The sequence below is a fragment of the Pezoporus occidentalis genome, unplaced genomic scaffold, assembly GCF_034315485.1.
Source record: "Pezoporus occidentalis ecotype Australia unplaced genomic scaffold, CSIRO_AGI_Poc_V1 ctg158, whole genome shotgun sequence".
Classification (NCBI taxonomy): domain Eukaryota; kingdom Metazoa; phylum Chordata; class Aves; order Psittaciformes; family Psittacidae; genus Pezoporus; species Pezoporus occidentalis.
Window position 1 is genome coordinate 477,597 of NW_026913404.1, and position 22,577 is coordinate 500,173.

The 22,577-nt window shown below is 36.3% G+C and overlaps 1 protein-coding gene across 5 annotated transcripts in view; it reads right to left on the bottom strand.

Moving 5' to 3' along the window:
• The window catches only part of TXNDC11 (thioredoxin domain containing 11), a 33,878-nt gene that overhangs the window by 2,957 nt on the left and 8,344 nt on the right, over nucleotides 1-22,577 (bottom strand). For 4 of the 5 annotated variants that reach the window (XM_062611840.1, XM_062611841.1, XM_062611842.1 and 1 more), the window contains 7 exons: nucleotides 15,378-15,471; nucleotides 14,042-14,154; nucleotides 12,673-12,873; nucleotides 9,335-10,118; nucleotides 6,797-6,942; nucleotides 5,482-5,591; nucleotides 3,474-3,554 (listed from right to left, as the gene is read on the bottom strand). In XM_062611840.1, coding sequence (XP_062467824.1) covers nucleotides 3,474-3,554; nucleotides 5,482-5,591; nucleotides 6,797-6,942; nucleotides 9,335-10,118; nucleotides 12,673-12,873; nucleotides 14,042-14,154; nucleotides 15,378-15,471 — 1,529 coding nt within the window. Of the gene's footprint in view, nucleotides 1-363; nucleotides 2,411-3,473; nucleotides 3,555-5,481; nucleotides 5,592-6,796; nucleotides 6,943-9,334; nucleotides 10,119-12,672; nucleotides 12,874-14,041; nucleotides 14,155-15,377; nucleotides 15,472-22,577 lie in introns of those variants that run through there. The other variant, XM_062611845.1, reaches the window with a different exon arrangement.

A 22,577-nucleotide genomic window follows, 5' to 3' on the forward strand; every position in this document is an offset into this window, starting at 1 on the left:
TTTGATGCAGCCCAGGATACAGTTGGCTTTCTGGGCTGTGAGCACACACTGAAGCCGGCTCATGTTCAGTTTGTCATCAACCAGCACCCCCAAGTCTTTCTCCACAGGGCTGCTCTGAATCTCTTCTCTGCCCAGCCTGTAGCTGTGCCTGGGATTGCTCTGACCCAGGTGTAGGACCTTGCACTTGTCATGGTTAAACTTCATGAGGTTGGCATCAGCCCACCTCACAAGCGTGTCAAGGTCCCTCTGGATGGCATTCCTTCCCTCCAGCTTATCAACCCAACCACACAGCTTGGTGTCATTGGCAAACTTGCTGAGGGCGCACTCAATCCCCCTGTCAATGTCACTGACACTGACATGTCCCCCCGCATGTGACATTACATTTCTGAATGCTCACACTCTGCATCTGGAACATGAGTTACTCAGTTACCAATTACAGCTGCCTCAAAAATGCTTTCTGTGATATCCAACTCATTAGCATATGGGATATAAACATATGCCAATGACATTTACTGAAATCTACTTAATGTGTTTCAGGTAGTGGACAGATACTGTACTTTATCAGTAATTAAAAAAACTTCAGCCAGATGAAGCTCCTGCTCATCAAAATTAAGTTATTTCTGGAAGCACAAGCAACATGATTTTTCCTCCCCTGCAGACTTCTAGTGAAGAACCGAGTTAGTCTTATAATTAGCATGAGCAGTTTCTGAGCTAACAATCAGCTCCCATCCAAGTTTAATGAACCATAACATGATTTAGGTGAAAAATAGTCTACACTATGGCAAAACTGACTCATTATACAATGGTAATATTTTACTACATCATCATCCATTCTTACTAATCAAAACCACAGTATGTATCAGAAAAGGTAAAAGGCTATTTAGAGCAAAAAGCAAACCAAAATATTAACAGCATGGGGTGGAAAGTAACTGAGAACAGTTGGTTTGCAAAAATTGTCTCATAAGGAGCTGCACAGAGAGCCTTAATATGAGGCCCCATTATATCCAAAATTAATATAATGACTACTCTAGTACTGCTACTGATACTGCAGATACTATAAAAACCTAATTTTCTTGATTAGATGCAACTAATTATAAAACACACCAGAAAGGAAATGCAGGACAGAAAACAATGACTAGAGGTGAGGTACCTTGATGAAACCAACTGGAACATTACAAAAACAATCTTACTAAAACTATAAAGTCTGTCACACCAGAGACAGTCTAGAGCTCCTTTATAACACAGACCAGGGCAAAATGAGCATCTATGAAAAGAAAAAGGGAATACCAGACTTTGTAGTAATGCAGACTCTCCCAGCTGAGTTGCTGCTCAACTGACCTAGGGAACACAGAAGGACTGGAACTGAGCTGGAGGAATGTGGCAGAGGGAGTCTGATGTGCAAGGCTTACTGCAGGGGAAATGATGAGTTGGAACTTGGGATGATAGAAATGAAACTATTTCTGTACTGAATTAAAACACTGATTTAGAATTGAAAAACTTAAGGCACAGGTTTAAAGATTTTGTGGTAGGTAACACTTCGCAGTACCAATAATCTGAATTACCATTTGCTGATGATAAGAGTTCTTGAGGGATAAGGGTGGAAATCAACATTTTTATTTTACAATGCAAAGAACTTTTATTATAGTGCTTGTTTTTATTTCCTTGCTATAAAAACTTAATTGTGTAAGACTATTAATCTTTTTAAAGAGAAAAAACAAACCCAAGGTCAATCAAGTCTACTGCACAGGGCACACATGTAACACCAGAACCACAACTGAAACAATAAATTGACCACTTTCAAAAGCTCTTTGCTCTCTTGCACCCAAGGTTTCTTTCTTGTTCCTAGCCTATCTGAGGTTGCATGCACCTGCACTGTGCGTACTGGTACAGATTAGACACAACACAAAGGTTTGATGCTGCATTTCAGAATTTTTCCCTGCTGCAGAGGAAGAGTAGGATTCAGGACCCTCATACACCATTCCAGCTCATATGCCAGTCCTAAATGTACTCTCCAGCCCTTTTATATCCTTTCAGAGTTCTTTTTTTCCCTGACTCACCCTTTGTGCCTCTCTACCCCACCCTCCTTTGTTCTGCTTATTTTTAGTTCACCCATTCATGAATCAGTTCCTTTCCTCCACCTCAGCTTTCTTTCATCATCCCAGAATTTACTCTCAATCCTAGCTGTCTCTTTGAAACTACACTTCCCTGCCCTCTATTTCTTGGCTCCTTCTTCAAGGTCTCGCTTCCTGTGTATAATTTTGCTTCAACAGCATGTACCCCTTCTTTTAATGTCCTTTGCATATTTTCCTCTGTAGGTGTTTAAACTACTACTGAAGCTTAATTTGTTTTCTGTCTGGGAGAAACAATGTAAGACTTACAGAATACCAACAAATCTGCTGATACTTTTCTCCTATGAAAAAAATCCAGTGCTTGTTACTGAATCTGAATGAAAACTAGAACATTTTGGCAATATACACAAACAATATACACATGTAATTATATAGCATCCGTAAAGGCAATGCTGTGTTATTTTTTAAATTACTGCTAAATACAGTCAGTAGAACACTAATGACAATTAAAGTATCTCTGCTATTTCAACAAAAAAAAAAATTTAGAACTTTGAAAAAATGTATCAATGCCTAAGTGAAATAGTGAAGTAGTATGTGTTGTTTTAGGAATGAAAAAAAGATATTTCAATAACCATAGTGTTAGTTTACACTGGAAGTTCTTACATAAGTTTGCATAAGCCCTCCTTTAGTACTCAGATTCTCTACTTTTTAAAGTAAAAAATTTGTCTTAAAAAAACTAAACAAGACACAAAAAAAAAAACAACCAAAACCCACATAACAATCTACCTCCTCCCCTCTGTCATGTCAGGATTGTTTTTGTTCTCTTAAACAAGACCAAGCTTGACCTGGATTACTTACTCTTCATCTGTGCTTTTTTTTTTTCTGTTCATTAAAAAAGCAAAGCCTTGCATTTTACTGCAAGAATCCATTATAATATTATTTGAGATGTCTCTTAGTTTAGCCAATTAGAAGCAATAATATACAAGTAGCACTAGAGCTATGTTGCACCATCATCTATATCATTTCTCCTTTTCCTGCCTCCTGTAGTCACTCACTAATTTATTTGAATCATGCCAAAATAATAACAGGAAATACAACCAAATAATACAGAAAATTAACTGAGGAAGAAGATTAAGAATGGTGCTGTCCATAAAGATAAGACTTACAAACAATCAGATTATGACATTTGGCAAGAACATTCACTATCTGCATACCATCAGCTATCTATGTCTGTTAGTTTGGTGGGTTTTTTTGTTTTTTAAATTAGAATACGCATAAAGTAAGAATGCATATATAGAAATGAATTTGTTTGGCTTTTTTCTCTATTAAAACATGTAACCAGGTAATTATTACAACTTAGTAAAATGAAAGTTAGAAACCCAAAGGGAAGAAGAGTTACATTACCTCCCATAAGGAAAAAATAAAATGGCTGGGAGATGGTCTGTCATAAATTCCCATGGAAGGTCATTTCGAGTGGTATCAATTCTGTTAAGAAAATACACATTAATTAAGAGAACTGGCAGATGAACAATCCGTATTTTCTTGTAAAACGTCATTTTAGGCGTTGGCAAGAAGGAAATGCAAATCTGTGAAAGTAAGTCTAAATGTCAAATTGTGCATTTGAGTCAGCAGAAGTAATTGCTGCTATTCAAGAGGATGAATCTCAGTTTAACAAGTATCTGTGGTGGTTTTTTTTCTAGAAAAAAAAGTGTACAGTATTCCAACTGCTCTCACTCAGCAATTAAATTGCACATCACTCATCACATCTTTACTGTGTACCCACCTTCCTTTTCTAAAACAGACAGACCTGCCTAATAGTTTGAACATGAAACTGAAGTTTTATCTATTCGCTGTTCCTCAAGCCCAGCTTTATGAATATTTTCCCCTTGAGTAGTTCTGGGAGTAAACTGGTCCTTCCAAGGACAAGCATATTCTTAAAGGCATCATTTCTTTCTAAAGGAACAAAAGATTTTGTGAAGGGCACACTTGTTCAATTACTTGTTATGTTCTTCTCTGCATTTGTTAGATTACAAATAAAATTCTTATTAATTACAACAATATTATTATAGAAAAATCATAGATGATACACATAAGTAATACTGCAATAAAAATAACCCAACAAATGAGAGAACTTCAATGTGAAAAAAGAGAAAGGGTACAGATTTGAGAACAGCACTACACCTGTGGGAATAAAGCTGCAATTAGAAACAAATGATAACTCCAGATTTTTAATCACATTTTTTTCTTATACATCTCACTCTGCCTTCTGGAGTAAGTTCAGTCAGAATGAAACAAGGATGCAGTCAGAGCAAATGTTGTAACTATTGATGTATTATCAAATACATGAACAAGAATGTTTGGGTTGCACTGAAACATTAAAAGCCTTGTGAATGCCAAACAAAAACATGTTTAACTTACACAAAAATGTATTTTAATATATATAATAATACATATTATACAGATGCATATATAGATATATGTATATGTCTATAAACTGGATTTGGCTGGGATAGAGTTAATTTTCTTCCTAGTAGCTTGTATGGTGCCACATTTTAGGTTTGTGATGACAGTTAGTTGTCTTCCCTGTTTCTTACTCTACCTCCTCTGTAGAAACTCTACCAGTTTCTACTCTACAGTAGATAATCTGGGGGTTGGGGACCCAACCAGGCAGATGACCTGAACAAACCAAAGAGCTATTCCTTACTATGTAACATGCTCAGCAGTAAAAAGGAAAAGAGGGAGTTTTATGGGATTTACCCATCTTCTACTTGGGAACTGTCTGGACATTGCTCTACCCACAGGAAGTGCTGAGTAATTGCTGTTACATCACCTGTTTTGCTTTCTTCTCTCTCCTTCCACTTATCCTTCAATCCTAAACAAATCTGTTTTGTTGTCTCACGACCTCCAGATTTTACTGGTTTTATTCTTACATTCCTCTTCACACATCCCACTGAGGGTGGAGGAGGGAAGTGAGTGAGTAGCTGTGGGGTGCTTAGCTGCCCATCAGGATTAACACCCAACAATATGTATTTTTCCTGGTTCAAACAACTTCTCAAATACAATACTATAGGATATTATTATCTGCTACAAATTACCAGATAGAGGAGTAAAAATTATTTTCTGCTGTTGTTTTATTGATTCACTTCCTGAAATCAGGAAGCTTTAAGGTTTAAAAATTGCTAAAAGCTGTTTAAAAATTCTTCTTCATTAAACTGGATAACTACTACAGTGAGACTGAAAACCACCAAATCTATACAGAGGGAAACAAAATAATGCATTCAAAGAGAAATGAAGCAGATGACATTCACATCTACTACTGCAAGATTATAGTAAGAAAAGTAATTATTTTCTAGGCTGATGACCTCAATGAACTTGTATTATTCCAGAGAGTTGAAAATAGAATCTTTTTTACCTTGCCACAATGAAATTTTCTGGAGGCAGAAGCCGAGCAAGTTGAATAAAGATGTGATTAAGAGAAGCACAGAATCCACACCACTGTGCATAATACAGCAGCAAGACATTCTGAAAAATGAAATGGAGACGAATTTTATTATCTGTTGTAGTTAATCCACAGTAAAGGAGCACTAGTCTTCACAACATCTGAAACTTGGAACCCTTCATATGTGAAAGGAAACTGTACCTTAATGTTAATAAACTTTATTGTAAGATACTTACTGACGCCTCTGTCTACCACGTTAATACACAAAAACTTGGTGAATTCTATTTCCATAGGAAAAAGACAAAATGAAGAGGATTAGATGATTTAGTTTAGCATCATTCCCTTTAAGTGGAAGTGCACCAAAGTTTACTACACTTCCCAATATTCTCTCAGAGTCTTAAACTTCTATGTATCCAACAGTGACTGTATACTTCATGGCGAGGGCAGGGAGATGGTATCTGGACATCAGGAGTAAGGGCTACTGGAAACAATTACTTGAGATGCATACATTCATTGCAGACCTGACAAATAATAGATATTGATCCTTACTACCACATCTTTAAGAAATCAAAGTAATCTAATCACAGTTCAGAGTGAGATCTAAAGCAATTTCACAGCATGCAATTGGAAAGCCTTCACCTGTGACAGTTTTGTGTCACAGCTTTCAAATAATAGCTTAGATTTAAAATATTTTGGATTTTTTTTCTTTTTTCTTTTACTTTTTTTTTTTTTAACTATGTCTACTTTGCAATAACTTTTAACTTTTACAAAAGACTGTAACATATAGAAAACAAGTTGTGGTGCATTTATCTCCTTTGAGGTGTAAAACACAGAAATCAGAATATTCTTCACTATTACTTTAAACCCTAAGTATTTAGGTGTGTTCTTATTACAGCGCGAGAAAGGGAAAAGCAAGGCAGACGCCTTTTTTTTTTTAAATAAATTAAATAATAATAATAATCTATATTTCAAACATATGGGAAGAAAACCCCCACACCCCCTCCTCTCCCCTCAAAAAGCCCAAGCAGCCCCCCAAAACCCAACAAACCTTGTTGAAACCTATCATGGAATCAGTTGCACTGACTTTTGGATTAACACCGTAAAATGATCTTTTTCAGATTTAGTTAAGATCACACTATACCAAACTGCCTTTTTTAAAGAAAAGGTACTTTCTGAATTGTTACAAAATGACATATTTCATCACATCAATATCAAAGAAGAATGAGACCCACTCTTCAAAAGTCTGAGCAACAATTTGCAAGAAACCTGGTCAGCAATGAGGTGTTACCTTTTCACTCAAAAACACTGTCTGATGGAAGGTATTAGTAGTCACTTCAGTGATTACACGCTGGTCATGAAGACGGACTGAAGGGTCATCAACAAGATGCCTTTTCAAGGGACTATAGAGAATACTGAAATTTTTTATGAAGTTCTCTGAAATTAGATTGATACATAACAAAGTTATTTCAGTTTCAAAAATGTGTGATTCTGGCAGTTTTTACTTTGGATTCAGAAGAACTTGCAGAGAAAATACAAATTCAAACCTGGTTTCATGTAAGTAATTTTTGACAGTTTGGTATCAACTGTCGAGTAACCAACACTGATGTGAAAACAAGGTAAGATTTTACTGGTTTTGTTTTGCTCATTACAGTCTTTTCACTTGCCACACTACTCTCTAATCTTGCTTCTACTTTTATTCAGTGTACTATAATAATAATTGTCTATGCTCCTAACCACGTATCTGCTAACTCATAAACAGTATCCTCTCACCATTTTTCACTTTCAGGCCCTTATCCTGACAACTTAATTCCACATTTATTTGCATTTATTCTTTCGTTTTTAATTACTTTCCCTGTACTTTTCTTTTTCTTCTGACATTTAAATGCTGCGCTATTCCCATGCTAATATGACCAGCCACCTTTTGTTCACCAGTGACCACCATCCTCTTCATTTAGCTTTCTTCTTAGTTTTAAGGTATTTAACAAGTAGCTGGCCAGTGGTAAAAATGTAAAGCTAGCTCCAAAGCCCTCAACTACCTTCACCTACTCTGAGACTGGACCACGTTCTCTAAATTGCTGCAAGATAGCGACTGTATCCTTCTTTTCAATTTAGATAGAGAAATGTTATTCTGTGCATTGTAAGAGTATTCAATGATCAAGACAAAAATATAATATCAAACATGCTAAGAGTAATTATTTCATCAGATAAAACATTTTGTGCTGGTATTTCCAATCCAAAACCTAGGCCAAAGTAAAACTGGCACCTTAACATACATACAAAATGCCAGAACATCAAGTTTACCTCTGAAATGCAAACAGCGGTACATTTAATCTTACAATTACACAGCATTTCATTAAATTCTCACATCAGACCAAAACAGTTGTGTTGTTTTTTTTCTTTCTAGAGCTCCTGATTTGGAGTATCTATGCATGAGTAAGCACTAACTGAAAGGAGAAGGGTAATGAAAAGACGTAGTCCTGAATTTTTAGAAACCATCTGTAAAAACTAAATTCTGTTAAAGGCATTAAATACAAACCTTGTTTGTAATTTTGCAATATCAAAAGTTAAAGAGGCTTAAGGAAATAAAACCCACCCACACAAACCCCAAACATAAAATCATAGCGACTCCTTGAAAAGATTATGTAGAAGCAGAAGTTTTCCACAAGTTCAGGTGACCTAGAATAGAAATATACTGAGAATTACGCAGTAGAGAAACCCTCATCATGCTCAGGAAATCCTGTGACCTGACAAAAGTTTGAGACAGAAAGTACTGGGAGCAGAAAAGGGAAAGAAATGTGTCCTCACTCTGATCTTAATTTTCCCCAAGCATCCTTTTATGGTCACTGGGGTTTTCGTTTGGTTTTCCAGAATGATTTTTTTTAGGGGGCTATAATGGAGGCAGGATACACGGCTGGATGGGATCCATAAGACCAACAAGTCTGTTGTGCATACTTTTGTACTTCCAGATTTATGGCAAAACATAATTAATGCTGTAAGAATTCTACTGATATGCAATTTTGAACAATTTATTTTAATGCTATATTCACTGAACTTACTTCCATGTTTGCTTACACTGCTAACATGAAAAATTCCTGCATTTTCCACAGGTGGACTCAGTTTTGCACGTTATCATGATACATAAATGCACGTCATTAGGCATGTTGTGCCTGAGTCAATAACTTGCAAATAAATCAGAACTGCATTGGGTTTGTTATTTTTTTAGTTTTGTTTTGGGTTTGGTTGTTAGGTTTTTTTTTTCCTCTGATTGAAGCAGGAAATGAGTATTGAGATGTTTGGCCAAAACCATTACAGAGATCTACTTTGAAAACACACATACTTTGCTAAATAAATTTAAAACAATTTCTAAGTTGGTTTCAGAGGACAAGAGGAAGGGTTAGTCTCTGCTTACAAGTGGAGACTTGTCTGTGATATTTTAGTACACAGAATGGGTGAGCAAACATCAACACCACCATTAATATAGAATGTCTTCTGCAATACCAAGTTTGTTAGATACTTAGTAATTTTTTTCCCCACAAGCAAATTAGTTTAGATTTTACCAATTCTTACAGTGCTTCAGCCAGTCAAGAATTACACATTTTGTGTTTCACTTTAAACTTCATAGACTTTTGGTATATGAAACTTAGTTCTCATATCCTCTAGAACACAAGTCTAGTGCTTGATTAACTAATACACAGAACAGAACAAATTACGATTCACAATGTTGACTGTAGTCTTACTTTTCAAAACGGCATTAAGTTTTCCATTGATAAGCTTACTTGCAAACTTAATTTTCTCATTTCAAGCATTTGTATAGTGGATACCATACCCAGGGTAGATCCGACAAGTGACTGATTTTGATCCAAGACATAGTGCACTTCTTCTTTCAGGTCAACAATGGCAGCAAATTCCTTAACATGAGTAGATCTCGATGCTCCTAGTCTCTCTGCATATATCCAAAAAAGATTTGAATCCAGTAGATAGAGATTCAAGGTTTTGTTGGTCCTGCAGCTCAGACCAGTAAAGTTAGTGCCACTACTATGAAGGTCAGGAATAAAACAATTCCTATCCTCAATGTGAGGAATAGAATGTTGGGTGTCATCTTTCTTCCCATGGGAAGAAAATGTTACTTTGGGGGTCTGAAAGATGGTTTTCTCAGAACTAATGAAGCTTAAAAAATGCCTGTTTACTGTCCTGCAACATGCAGTGTAATAGCTAAAGGGACTATAGAAACTTAAGAAATTGCTGCATTCTATGGTATTTGATATAACTTGAAAAAAGGTATGTTCCTGGAGGTAGAAAGAGTCCAAAGCTGCTTCTATCTCAAAAAAGTTACAGTGTGGCACATGGACTTTATTTGGTTTGACACCAAGTGTCTGGTTAATGCAAAGCTCACAGACATTGTGAGTTCTAGATATTGAATGCCACTGTGGAAGCACCACTGTGTTACAGCATGGCGACTTGGTTATCGAAAATGTTTCTGATAATTTCGTATGTGCATCTGGTACAGAGGAATCAAAAGCTGGTGAATCAGTGTCTCCTAAGCGCTGAAGATCTGGCTCAGCTGCCTGGCTTTTATTGCAGTTGTGGTATTCCAAGGCCACTTTGGTAATCTACAGGGAAGGGGAGAAAAAAAAAGGGGAAAAAAAAAAAAAAAGGCAACATTAGCTGTACATAGTTCACTTAAATGCAGGTATCCATTGCAGGTTTAACAACATAACATGCAATGAGAGAATTTCAGAAACTTGAAGTTGACTACTCTTCTCCTTCATTCTTACAAGAGATTACAGAAGGCTCTGACCTGATAGCGAAGTTAAATTTTCAGATACTTCAGTGTGTAAGAATTAAATGTACAGAACAACAAGAAGCCACTTCAAATATTTTTTCCGTCCACGACACTGATCCCAGGGTCCTCTTTTCATTGTATCTATCACTACTGCATTTTAAGGCTAAATCCCACTACATGAAGCATTAATCAGTAAAGGTTCCTGAATTTCCCAATACGAGAAGAAAATAAAAGCATTCCCATATGAAAGGGATTGGAGCTTTTACCTGCTATAGGTGGTACACAATTTTTGTAGCAATCACTAACAGCGTTGAAGCAATGTTAGTATTTTCCCAGCCATGGGCATATGGTTGTAATACCACTGGTGTACTTTGCATATAGTAGTGTGTGACTTACTAAAAAAAGAAACCAAAAAGGAAAGAAAAAAAAAAAAAGAAGCCTGCCTCTCTGCAAACATTCCTGTGCTGCATCACCACTTTGTTCTTAATCAAGAGGAAACAAGCAGTGAAAAAGGCATCTGTGTGGACCACAGAAGGAATTTTCTTTCTAGGAGTTAAATAACATCACATATAGAAAGGAAAACGAAAGAGGGAGTTTCCCTTCCCTTTAATCTATCACATTAAAAATAATCAAATCACAGAATATACGCACACTGCTCACACAAGAACACTTTGATAGGAATCATTATAACTATCAAAGGGATGGTGAAGCATCACATCTAAGATGCTGTGTGTCACAGGACCATCAGCATTAAGATGTGGTTTATACCAAGTTCATTACAGTCTGAGAATTTGTTGTTAGACGTTTTCATCCTGAAAATGCTCAATTAACTACTTAGAATAAACTTGATCCCTCATACCATAATCTAGCCTGATAATTTGGACTACCTATATAGAGGAACATGAACAGAAAACCAGTTCTGCAGTAGGAAATCTCACTTCAGTGAACTACTATCAGAAAAAGAAAAATCTGCCCTTAGAGCTTTCAACATACAACTTGACAGCCTTGTTCTTTGCCACTTCCTTCCAGTCAAGTGGTTTCACTGCTTGATGAACTCCACAGAACATCTGCAGTAAACATCTCTTCCTATGGTAAACAAGTTGCATAATATCTCTCTATGACAGTGAAGCTTCACAAGACCAACTGGAATATTTTGTATCATCTCATTTCTTGCTTTGATATAGATAAATACTATTACTTAGAAGAATGAAATCTGAAATGGAACATCTCATGTTGCACTGATTTCATCTAAGTAAGTGGTACCTGTTACTGGAATGTTTAATCTGTAACAAGCATCACTGAATTAAGTCTGCTAAAAATAAGACAGGTTGGTACAAGAATAATCACAGGTTTTTTCCAGTCTTTCAGCAAAGATTTCCCCAACCCCACTTTGCAGCAATCTAGCTTTCATTGTGTTTATGTCTAATTTGGCTAAATATTGTATCGTACATTATTTTCTTTTTCTTCCTCGTTGTTTCAGACACTGCAATCCTAATTAGGCCTCCTTGTGGAAACCACACATTGCAGGACATGGATGCCACACACGTAAGGCAGCACTGCCACCTAAACTTAACCCCACTTTTCACCTTTCACTGATTCTTCTTTCTTTTACCACACTGTCCTCAGTGCCATGTGATCACCACTGTGACGTGCAGCTTTGTGATGTACCAAATGGGACAGTGCATTAAAGCTGAAAAATAGCCTGTGGAAAGTCTATTTTTCAGCTAAGTCACTTTCCCTATCTCCTTTACTGCACAGTTACACAAACTCATGTCTTGGGCTGTTCAGAAATAGAAATAATGACAGAGGAAGAGAATATTGGAAGGCGAATAAGGAATGTACGTAATATAAAAATCAGATTAGTTCTGAGTAGATTTTCAATTGGCCTATACTTCAAATAACACTGGTTTAATAAAAGGTCCATTCTTCCTTGCATAATCATGTCTGGAAAGATGGAAGGGGAGGAGAAATAGAATGGGTGGACAAAACACAGGTCCCACAATACTCCATACATTCTTACTCTTTCATTTGAGCTATGTCAACTGAAACAGAAAACCAAAGATCTGTGTCTCTCACCCAGCACTCACCACAACAAGAAGGAAATGAAAAGAATTAGGTGCTTGTTCTAAACAACTGTTGACAAGATGAAAGCACATTGTGTGGGATGCAAACCAGTGTAAGGGACTTGGGATAATATGGCCTGAGAAAAAGTGTTTTTAAACAAAAGAGAATACTTGGAACAGTGAAATAAAATATCTGTCACAATTAAGCTCAGAACCCCTACCACAGTTCTCAAATTCTAGTATTTTTAAAGTAATAAAGAAAACAACCTGCCCCCCACAAACAAACAAACAAACAAACACACACAACATTTCACTTACTTCATCTAAAAGAGGATGAATTTCTGCTAAGGGATCGTAAGGTATAAATATGAGAAGTGCCGGTCCCTTCTTCAGCTCATTGTTTAGAAGAAGGCTTTTTCCACCATGTGGTCTCAGCCAGCGTATGAGCATCTCTCTATTTTCTAGAGCCCACTTGCAAATGTTCTCAGCAGTATAGTTCATGATGTCATTTGGATAGATCTTGAAGGGGGTGAAAATAATTATTTGTCCTCACCTGTTCATAATTAATGCAGTTCTCAAATACGCCTTGTTAATATAATGCCTAAAAACCCCTAAATTTAATTATACTACTCAGCAAGCTTCAGCATTTCATACACCCTTTCCCTTTAGAAAAACTTTCAAATGCTCATCAGATCATAGTAACACATTAAATCTTTGAGGCAGAAAGTATTCTACCAGGGAAGTTCCTTTCTTTTACTACATTTTTTTATCTTTACTTTTCTCACCGATATAAATTTTCTTTATAAGTGAAAGAGCTCAGTCTCTAAGTTGGTATCATCACATATCCTGATTTACAGTATATTGGAAAACTTTTTCCTACTCTCGGTCACCAAATTAATTCACTATAGATTAGTCTTTTAAGATTCCAGCATCAACACTGAATTTATAGCGGGTATTTCTTATTACTGAACACATGGAAAAGACATACATAATAAGAAGCACTCACCACTTCTACAGTCATTTTAATAAATTACGGCAAGTTATCTTAAATCATTTGCCCAGACAAAAGTAGTTTTATGTAGTTACCAATAATTTAACCCGAGAAATCTATATTTTCCCTAGTTTCAAATGAATAAAGTATGTATTACAATCACAGAATTTCCACTCATGGTAGCAGTATGGATAGATAAGGTCTCTATACCACACACCAAATCTGGAAGTTAGTATTTTCAGTCTTACTCTTCCAAAACCAAGGCATGTGGATCAAGAGTTACTATAAATTTTCAATTAAATTAATTTGCATGATTTTTCTGATCAGTGTAATGTCATATTTTAAACCAAAATACAGTTTTCACTATTCCTATTCTCTCCACAAAACCTCTTTGTCCATATCCTCATTCAAGTAGCCTTCTATTTCTGACCCACTTAAAGAGTTAGAAACCTTAGGAAAAAGTCTTTGTGCAGTAATTTCTGAGCTGCTTGGGGTTTTGGGTTATGTTTTGATAGAAGTGAGCAACTTGGGTTGATGTTTAAAATAGCTGCTGACTTCTAGAATGAAAATGTGTTTTACTGTACAAAAATCCTGTATCCTAAAGCTCTGTGAAACAGTTATTCAGAGTCTGTAACAACAGAGCTTCGACCTCCATGTACTGGCTCAGAGGCATGACGACATAAATAAAATACTCACAAGAGATGTGTTGACATGTCTGTGCAAGTACACACTGCCTGAATGCACCAATGAGATCTCCTCTGCAACATGTTTATCTGTGATCACTCCAAAGCGTATTGTTCCAAGGTAATCTGAAAGGGCAATTTTTTGATTTTTAAATACAATTATACACACTGAAGCTCTCCTCTGAAAGCCTTAGAAGAACACCTTCAAACCAAAACACAGGACATTGCTGTGTAAAGGCACAGAAATCTTACTGAATACAATACTGGTGATTAAGTGAGGAAGACGACAAAAGCAGACAAGAATAAGTGTGTTCCTCTTCTGCACACAAAGTATAGGGAATGTTAACCTGAATTGTGCAATTTCTTGACTTCCTTATTAAATATAGAACCTGGTATCACAGATGCACCTTGCCACGTGTTATGGCACCTCATAAGCCAAGGTGAGATATGTGTAAAGAAAAAGTATGAACACTGATTCTTTAGATGATGTACATTTACAGTAAATATGCATTAAATATGAATCATAGTATTTCTATATTTATAAATATGTACCCACAAGAATAGAATATTTGTCATCTTTATACTGCAAAGAACTATCCCAACATATAAATGGGGAAATTACAGAAAACAAATATAGGAGAGCATGCTCTATATCATGTACCAAGTTAGTGGCACAGTAAAAATCAGAATAATGGTATAAATTTCCTTCATTTGCTGACAGGAATATCCATAAAATGTGCTAATCTTAACTTTAAAAAAACTCTATCCAGAATTTATGACCCACAAAATAGGTACTAATCATATACAAAGTTGCATATTTAAATGCAAGAGGTTTTATATTTTAGATTATTAATGCAAAACAACAGGGGGAAAAAGTCCTTCTCCTCATGCTACCTTGTACCAGTTCTTTAACTCCACCCAGCAAACCATTTTCTTGAATTCAGTTACTAAGTACTGACAAAGCAGAGTTCATCCTAATGCCTCTGAATGTGCCATTTCAAATGTTGCACAAGACAAACACTCTTGAGTTCAATTTAAGTAAGTGCTACTCTGATTATGGCTCCTGTACAGGTTGCAGCAATATAGTTAGGTTTTTGAGGAAACTGTATCTTAATGTATCCTGGAATAGCAGCCTGTCATAGACTTTATTCCATGATGGCCAATGCCATAATAAGCCTTTTACTTAAGCAATCCTTCCACTGTAGTAAGAGACAGTCTTGTAATTAGGTCAACATCAAGAAACACTCAAAAGGAATTAATTCCCAAGTTACAAAATACTGCAAAAATACTGATGTCCATATACATGACTCATTCACAGATGCCTTGGATTATGAAAATTAAGCTTTTACCTTTCTTTAATGAATGCAGTGCTGATGTGAAGAACGTTAAATAACCAGGTGGTTGAGGCGAAGCGTTGAACTCAAAATATCCCAGAACGCCAGGCTGAAACAAAAAGAATTAGAGTTAGTTAAGTTATTTTCAAGTGTAAATGTATGGGGCACAGCAATTATTTGCCTACAGAAAAACACAAATGATTTTTAAAAGACAAGAATATTTACGGAAGAGCAGTCACTTTGTGCTGCAAGAAAAGTTTTAATATTAAAATACTTAATGGAAATCAATTCTAAAATTGTCAATCAAAAGCTATGTATGAGAGAGGGCTTTTATGGATGTAGATGGGTAAGTTTCAAACCACATTATTTCCCATGTTAGCTGTTAAAGTTCACTAAAAACACTTAATATTTGCTTTGCAACTATTCTGAGTCAGTTCTAGCACCAACATAAGAACCATAAGCATCACAAAAACTTCTTTTTGAACTGGAGTATCGAACGTGTTCACTATATTGCACACAATTAGAAAGTACATTGGATTCACCATTTTGTGCATGAATACTTGAGCTGCTAAACCAGCTTATCATCCCATCACATCAGTCATTGCAAATTCCTTCAGTATATCCTGCAGAAGTCAGTGAGAGAGCAGCTACACAAAAATAATGAAAGAGCTCCATATCAAACCTACATATCCATAAAGTTCTTCAAACTGCCAAACAGACATTGAAATTTAAAAGGCTCATTCCTGAATAGGCCTACTGACTTTGTCAGGTTATGAAGGCTGCACACCTTCATATGGAATTCAGGAAGAGAAGCTGGGAGAAATTGACTTGGAACACAGAGGTGCATAGTCTTTAGACTTCTCTTATTCCAAAATTTCAATTAAGTTTTGGTTTTAAATATTGAAAATATAATCCATTAACATCATTTTTAATTGTGGGTTTTAACACATCATTCAAATTGGCTTAATAAATTGTCATGATAGTAAGTGAGGGAAGTTGGTTGCTTTGTGTAGTATGTTTCCCTGTTCCACCCATGCATACAGAAAGAGCATTTGATACACAAAGCAAGAGCACTCCAGGGATTGCTGTGGAACAAAAGATTCCAGACTCACAGACCACCACATGTATTTGTGTGGCAAATACACTCCCACATAAGCATTTTGATTTGTTTTTTCAGAGCCTGCTTTATTTTTTTTTTTGAGTTTTATATATAATACTGAATATGAATTCAGTAATTCATACCAGCCATGCAAATTGAGCTAATTCAGTATGAATTTGTGATCTCAGAATGCTCACCGATAACAACATTGCCCATTCCAAATGATGACTGCTCTTTTTAGGCAGGAATTCTCTTTCATAAATGAATGCTGAATACAAGACCCTTGTTCATAAAGATTCCTTACAAGGTACCCCAAGAAAAATATCAAGATTATTAGAATACCAGCAATTAGTGAAATTTCTGCAATAAAAACTGTCAAGAAGGAAATAAAAATGGAAATAAAACAGAAGGAAAAAATACAGCAAAATAGCAGCACTCGTTCTTTTTTAAACAGTAAACAGGTTAGTAATTACTGATCACCTTTTCCTCCTAGTACCAAATTAAGACAGCAAAAGGAAATAATCCCTTATAAAAAACTTTTAAAGTATTCAAGTGAACCAAAATAAAGAGATAGACAAGATGATCCCATTTCCTAGGACTGTTTTTGAGTACATGAATTGAACTTATGGGCACCAAATAGTGAATGAGAGTCAGCAGGGTCAGTAAAATGTGACAAGCCAAAACCCAGATCTAGAAATATTTATAAAGATATTAAAAAAGGCGACATTCTGATTCTGACTGCCAGTTTGTTGTTCACTAATAGTAGCTTAAAACTTCCAGACTGTGAAAAGTAAGATGTTTCCAGGAATCTTTTTTGGAAAGTTTTTTTTTTTAATAAGAAAAAATTGTAGTGGAACAATATATATTAATGCTCTATGCCTGTTAATTAATGTCCTTTCAATGATCACCCCAGAATAATTAAAATTTCCTTCCTGTTACAGGCTGCATTATACATAAGAGGCAAGTGTCTAAAGTGCTGTATTTCTTCTCAAGTATCATGCAGATTCTCTCAGTGGAGAGATTCACATGCTAATAACAACTCTGCTTTAAGAAAATGGAACACTTCCAGGTGCTAGCAACAAAGTGCCTTGCTCCATACAAGTGAGATTCAAGTCTTATGAAGAGATTTATTGATATAAATAAGAGGTTCCTAGTTTTGAATACAATTCTGCCAAGAGGACCTTGACTGCAGCAACTCCCACTTCATGTAAGAACCTCCACAACAGTAACTGATTTAGCAACAGTACCTGCACACAGTTTATGTGGGCATCTACATACAAGCTCTTACTGATGATCACCTGCTTCTGTGAAACCATCTCTGTGGAGTTATGGTTAACTACTTACATGCAGGCAGTTAAGAATAACCAGTTGAATGCAATATGACTTGCTGCTATATCAAGTTGGAGAGTAAAATACTGGAATGTGGCATAGGGATAGTTAGGAGCATTGGCATTGCTAGAATGGAACAATTTCCAGTACCTGCCTCAAATCAAGCATCTGTAGGAAAAGGTTTTGGAACAAACCTGAGGATATCAATAGTGAAGAGTCATGAGAACATCTACTGAAAGGTATATATGGAAATACAAAGTCACTAATTGTCGTGTAGCCTATTTCTTGCTTAGTTTCTGAACCAGAGCAATGGAAAGTGATGTGTGATGCCAATTAAATCACATAAATAACAGACTTGACAAGAATCTCAACAATTAAAGAACAGCAAGTTCACAGAAACTTTAAGAATTAACAGAGATCTTCAAGTGAGTAATTTTTACTGGAATGTTTTTATCTCTGAACCATGCCTCATGTCTATCTCAGCTCTTTGAAGGAATGACCAAGCACATAGATGACTGATCTACTCGATGCAGCACACTTTTTCCCCAAAAGCCTACATGAAGTCACCAAACATACTGGAAGAAACTAAGGTGATAAGAAATAACATGGAAGGTCCTTTTCTAGATTAGTAGAAAAGTTACGAAAGTACAGGTAGAAGTTCTTGGTTTTCCATAGTCAAAGTTAGCCAGTCAGGATGTGTACTGATATTCACAGAGTTCAACACTTCTATAAACACTTCTGAAAAGGAAGAGAAGGCTGAGGAATAAAATTTCCAAAGCTTATTGATAATCATTGAAGCAAGCTCAGGGGAGTCGCAGAAAAACAGTATTAAATGACTATGTGATGAAAGCTCCTCTGAAATGTAAAGGCCTGTAAATGAAAAGTAATGGGAATGGAGAACAGAAAAACAACCACCACAGCTACCGGTCAGCTTTTACTATTAGATAAATGCTTTTACTACTCAATTAAGTGACTTCTGTTCCAATCTGTACTTATTTATTTTTACGTTTTGGCTATTTTGCATTGAGGTAAGGGAGATTTCACCACCCCCCACCCCCCCACCCCCCCCCCAGAATCTCAGACTTGTGCAGGCAGGCAGTTCCTGCCTCCTTTTACCTGCAAATACAGGAAAGAGAAGAGCAAGAGAAAAGGAATGTGTTCTGGGGAACAGAGCCACCAATACTGCATACCACTAATTCTATAATGTGGAAATGCAAAGAAGCACCTGTTGATTGATACTACATAAAATTTACAAGTAGAAGTCTGTTCATCTTTAATGATTAATTAATGATGTTGTGTATCCAGAACTGAAAGCAAATTCTCACACGATCATTTAACACAGGCACCACAGTACATACACAGGAGCAAGCTATGAAGTCAAATCCACTTCTGTGTCAGATCCTACACACCTGGTTAACGCTCAGAAAGCATTTCTACACAAACAGAGCAAAGAAGAAAGCTGACACCATGTGAAGACACATAGCAGCTACCTCCCAAAGAGACCAATTCCTCCCTCACTTCTCCTAAAGCCATTAAATGTGCCCTGGGCACATGTAATTTTCTTAAGTGAATGAAGCTTTTTGTTGAACTAAAGAAACTGCATGTGTTCTTTCTCTGTGCCTTGGGAAGAGGAGGCTGTTTCCAGTAGCTGGGTTAGTTAGATGAGCAACGAGACATGCCAGTTTGGATTAAAATGAAACTGTTACATCTCTGCAGTTAAGAAAACAAGAGGTCTGACTATGAGTACTTACAGGTAACTAACTGAGTTATGGTAGTAAATGCCTATCTTTCTCTTGATGTAACTCAGTTCTTCCTACATATTCCAAGATTAGAACTTCTTTCCAAGTGGGAATTTTTTCCTTCCTCTCAAAAATTACATTCTAATTCTTACCCAGTTCTAGTTTTGCACTAGTATCCTTCCACAACCACACACACAAAAAACCCCAACCTTACACAGTATTAGACAGTGCAGAATCTGTACTTTTTCCCTTCCACTGGAATTTTTTTCATGGGGTTTGAGCGCCCTCCTGTGAGAGCAATACAGCATCTCCCAATAGTCATGACTTGGTTGAGGAATGGATGTAACAAACACCATGTCACTAACATCACTATCTATTAGTATTTCTTCTAGTATTACTATCTATTCATTAATATTTCTTCAAAATAAAAACATGCTAATTAACAGTTGAATATAATATAAAATACTGCTGGATTTCAGTATCTCTTGCTGTGTTTCAACTTACAAAAAAATTCTGAATGTTTATCTTTGTACCTTTACAGTACTGATCATTGAGGCATGCTAACACATTTAATTGATTGCAATATTCAGTTGAATGGGGACAGAGCTGCCAGTTTTCTCTGCTAGATCCTTTTCTGTCAAAAGCTGGCTACTGGAATTTCAACACAAGATTAAAGCACCAAAAGCTTCACACATTAGATAGAAAAGGACAACTATGGGCTTGAAGTCCTCCCTATCAGCAAACTGACAGGCAGCAACAAAACACCCTTGAAACAAGAAAAGAAGGGTGCAGTAGTTCTTTTAAGTATGAAGAAAGGAGAATTTCAGCTCAACATGATGCCCTGCAAATGAATCACTCATCTACTTATAGTTTACCAACTTATTGCATATTCCAGATTATACACAGTGCTTGGACACCAATTATTATACACCAACCCTTGGACAGGGAAACAAAACAATGAGGACCAAAAGTGAGTGACAGGCAACTGCTCTGCGATCTACTGCTTCCTTAATATGGGAGACCTTAATCCCAAAGTAGAATGAAAAAGCCAAGGAACAGGCTGGGCACTAAGGAACTGCTGAAGCGCAGGCTGGGGATCAGCCACAAAGCAGCTCTTTTCAACTGAAATTTTCAAGTCAAAAGTAAATACCCCTTGCATAAGTCTGTAGAACCCATTCCCTACCAGGACTGAAAATTAGATACTGATGATATATCTTTCAGAAAATATTCTGAGATACAAATTAATAATCTTTTTAATGAAGAAATCACAAAAGCCTGATCAAGCAGCAGTAATCAAAATGCCCAATGATCCATCCTTTACCATCTTCTCTCTCCTCTGCTAAAAATTATCATTTTTAATATCTAAAGGATCAAAAATCAAAGGAAAACGTTAGCCAAGGTTCTCAAAATAGCAGTTTGTGCCATACATGCGCTTTGTGTAACCTACTCTAAACCTAACACTTTCTACTAACACAGGAGTCACCTCCTGGATTATATATTCCCCTACAAAAGGTATAAAGTTCCTCAACTTACATGGGAAATACCAGAAAACATTAACATTTCTAACTGGTTAAAATGATGAAACTTAAGTGTTTGTTTCTGGTTTAAAAGGAACTCTTCCTTTGTCCCTATATTTCCCTCTCCATCCATCTTCATGTACAATTCTCTGTATCCCAGCTCATGATCCTCAGCATTTTCCTGCTGCACTCATCTGGACTTGCCCTGTTTCCTTAACTTTACAAGAGTAACAAACTCAGCACCTAGTGTCACGGTCTGGGAAATAACCTCAGCCTTAAATGACTGCAGGGCAGCATGAAGATCAGACTATATGCCTAGTCCATTTCAGAAAAAAAGAACTAACAAATGCTGAATATAAACACAGATTAGGCATTTGGAGCCACAGAATTTAAAGCACAGGAAGGAAGGGTGTTTGAACATAGCAATAAAGAAATCTGTTCAATTGCTAAGCAGTATTTAAAAAAATATTTTCTGTTTCCTCCATAAATTTGTCTTTTATCTTAGTATTTTTCCAGTAGAAGTGCACCTCCTCTGGAAAGCAAATATAAGCTTAATGACACTATGCTAATTAGTTACCTTTTGCACACTATTAAGAAATAATTCATGTAACACAGACCAAAAACACACACGACTGTTTTCAAATCTCTATAGGAGGCAAAAAAGTAACAAGAATTTTAGAATGGCAAAACCAAAGCAGTGAAAGGACAACAAAATCGTTCGTGATCACAGAAAGCATCAGTGTCAAACAGACACAATTCCTGACTCACAGTCCCTGCTTAAAACACTGGAAAATTAAACCCACAAATAGCTCCTGAGGGATACACTGAAGTGTGAACAGCACAGCACCTACCCACGCTAACTACCAGCGTGCATCCCCTTACACTGTAGCAGCTTTCATCTACCAGCACTTCTCATGCTCCAGCCTCCAGCAGAACCAGTCATTAGGACAAGTGCTAATTCAAAGAGGACCTCTGCTTTGTTCTGAAACACTCGAAAGCCTCTCACCTAGCATCAGTCTGTTGATTTGGTGTCCCATTCTGCCCTAATAGCTTAGGGTTTAGTAAGATTAGAGTTGTGCACTACAGAAATGAACAGTTATAAAGGGATTATAAATGCTTCTGTTGTTAAGTGCATTTTGTCTCATTGGAGGTTATTAATCCACTAGTATTGCTATCACTCTTGGCTCTTCCAAACACAACTGACCAAAAATTAATAAAACACAATATACCAGTGGATTAAAATCACAAAGTTACAGCATACAAAGTGGTTAGCAGCCATTATTTCAACTGATTTCACATTTGTTTTTACTTAACAGACTTATCTCATTAGAAAGGATTACTATTCCTTTAAAAATTAAAGCAATTGTTATAAATCTCTCAAATAATTTCCCAACTTAGACTGCAAGATTATTGTGAAAAGATTTTTCCCTTCTTTCTTGTTCGCATGTAACCTTTCAGTGAGGTAACAACTTCAGCTGTTGTCTCTACATATTAAAGTACTTTAAGAGCATCACTAAATCATAGAAGTAAC